The following is a 2,429-nucleotide window of genomic DNA, read 5'->3' as shown; positions in this document are numbered from 1 at the left end:
CCCAACAGTGGCAAAGAGAATCAGCTGTTGGCAAAGTGCCAAAACTTTCATCCATTAAGGATGACATTCATTCATTTCACTTGGTAAATAATCTTAGCGCATCGCCTTCCCCGACGAATTTATCAAATGATTAACTAACTACAAGAATCATTACATTGAATCATCAATTATCCTTCTTTCTCTATCAAGCAAGCTCTATTTACCCCTAACTTCCCATCTTCCATCATTGAATTGAACACATAAGAATAAGTCACCACCAAAAGAAGAATTTTGTCTTCTCAAAAATCATCATCTGCTGTCAATACTCAATAATCTGTGCAAGTTGAACAATATCGCAAAATTAGAACAATGAGAGAATCACAATATGGTATAATCAAATTAGTACACGAAAGGTTATGGTATGGAGAAAAATATCTATGTATTGGCAGTTTTGAGAATAAAGAAACTATTCTTCTCATTGAAACTTTTTTTAGAGTATTTCTAAGATACTTATTAGAAAAACACCATTTAATAAAAGCCGCAAACCATAAATTAAGCAACTTGTAAATGACCAATCATTTCATAGTGACAAATAAATCATACCATCATGTTTCTTCTTCAAATTCCTAGCAAATAGTAGTAATATGACAAAGAAAGCAACCCCAGCTGCTCCTCCTAATATTATAGCTGCTGTCTTCCCAGGATTTTGACCTGCCATGGGATCAATAAGCGACATTGTCAATAATATTTGAAATATGATGATGGTTGTAAAACTAACTCTATTTTTTAGGAAATAGATATTTTTACTTTTATTTTAATAATAGTATTTTATTATTTATAAATCCAAATAAAATACAATATAAAAAATTATGTGTAATTCAATATTATTTTGATAACATTGAACAAGATGTTACGCTTATGAAAAGGACATATTGCCATATACTAATCAAAGTTTAACATAACAAGTCCAGAAGGTCGATACTGCCAATATCTTGTTATATACATGTGTTTGGTTCTAATTCAGAATTAGAATGGATCCTTGTAAGAAAAATTATATAATATCAATATATTGATACTATTTACACGTTTAAAATAATATTTGTTTTACACACCAACTTAAATTTTATTATGAGATACGGAAAAAATAAAGATAAACAAAAACTTAATCAATAATTGTAAATGTAAATTAGTTGTTTAAAAATAAAGCAACAAACAACCACCCATTACAAGTCTTCGTATTTCTATAGTTAGAGATCTTTTTCAATTGAGAGAGATCATCCATAATAATAATAATAATAATAACAATAATAATATAATAGGATAAAATATTTTTTTAACTTCTAATATTCAGACCAAGTCTTAATTTCATCTTTAACGACCAAAATATCTTATTTTTATCTCACCGTCTTATTTAAATATATTTTAGTCCTTTAGTCAAATTAAATTTCTTTTTAAAAAATGTTCTTTTTTCTCATTATAATTTTCTTTTAACTGGTGGCAAAAGTCATCATTGAATAATTTGAGAATAAAAATATATTTTTTAAATAAAAAATTTAATTTAAATAAAACAACTAAAATAAAATAAAATTTTGAAATAAAAATAGGAAGTTTAAAAGAGTCATTTAGCCGTTGTTATTATTAGAAATAATTATATGATCTGTGATGGCATTGATTAGTTACCTGAAGAAGATGAACCATATGAGAAAGATGATCCTCCTCTAGGAACCCCACTTGGGTAATACCTATAACTAATGAAGCACTTGTGCAAGAACACTTGTCCAGAAATGGCGTTTCCACACTCACCTTCAGCTTTCTGCACAGCACTCTTCACACACGCACCACAATCCGAGTCACCAACATCACCCTCACACTGCCCCATCACATACACATTCTCGTAGCTCGTAGCATAAAATCCATGCCCCCCAACCACCCCATTCTCTATAAACGAGAACGCGGTTCCCCTCCGTTCTCCGAACCCTGTTCCGGCAGCCGTCGTTCCGCCGCAAGTCTTGTACAGCATCTGCATCCCCGAGATTTCTGAGAACCCCGAAACCTCGTACGACATGTAACAGCCGAAGAGTTGGATTCTTGCGGCGGTGGTTTTGCCGCAAAGCTTGTCGGAGAGGACGGGTAGGCGGCTGACGCAGTTGTAACAGTCGCGGCCGGTGAGGTCACCCCTGCATTGGAAGAGGCCGGTGATTGAGCCGGAAGTGGCCTTGTAGAACTTGGTTCTTGTGGATTGGGACACCAGTGTTCCAAAGAGTGCTGAGAGTGATTGGGAATACGAACCGTTTGGATCTGTGAATGTGTCCTTTGAGCAGCCCTTGTAGACGATGGTGGAGTAATCTGAAGAAGCAGCAGAATCTGCAAAGTGGTTTGGGTTAAGATTTGTGAGGAGAATCAACAACAGAGGAAGAATCATGGGCTTTCTAGCAAAACCCATGTGTCTA

At 34.1% G+C, this 2,429-nt stretch overlaps 1 protein-coding gene across 1 annotated transcript; it reads right to left on the bottom strand.

Moving 5' to 3' along the window:
* Positions 1 to 8: 8 nt before the first annotated feature.
* LOC107474368 (plasmodesmata-located protein 2) lies at positions 9 to 2,423 on the bottom strand. Its single transcript, XM_016093991.2, has 3 exons — positions 1,660 to 2,423; positions 583 to 690; positions 9 to 313 (listed from the first exon to the last, which is right to left on the bottom strand). Exons 1-3 carry the CDS (start codon positions 2,420 to 2,422, stop codon positions 306 to 308), a joined length of 879 nt encoding a protein of 292 aa, XP_015949477.1. The 5' UTR covers position 2,423; the 3' UTR covers positions 9 to 305.
* Between the last annotated feature and the right edge of the window lie 6 nt (positions 2,424 to 2,429).

This window comes from Arachis duranensis, chromosome 2 (genome assembly GCF_000817695.3).
Source record: "Arachis duranensis cultivar V14167 chromosome 2, aradu.V14167.gnm2.J7QH, whole genome shotgun sequence".
NCBI classification, from domain to species: Eukaryota; Viridiplantae; Streptophyta; class Magnoliopsida; order Fabales; family Fabaceae; genus Arachis; species Arachis duranensis.
Note: the sequence above shows the minus strand (reverse complement) of the source record. Positions and strands in the feature narration are given on the sequence as shown.

Excerpts from the sequence above, each read along its gene's own strand:
- LOC107474368 (XM_016093991.2), bottom strand. The coding sequence starts at position 2,422 with ATGGGTTTTGCTAGAAAGCCCATGATTCTTCCTCTGTTGTTGATTCTC. Across the intron at positions 691-1,659 it reads ATATGGTTCATCTTCTTCAG|GTCAAAATCCTGGGAAGACA; the intron begins GTAACTAATCAA and ends ATCCCATGGCAG.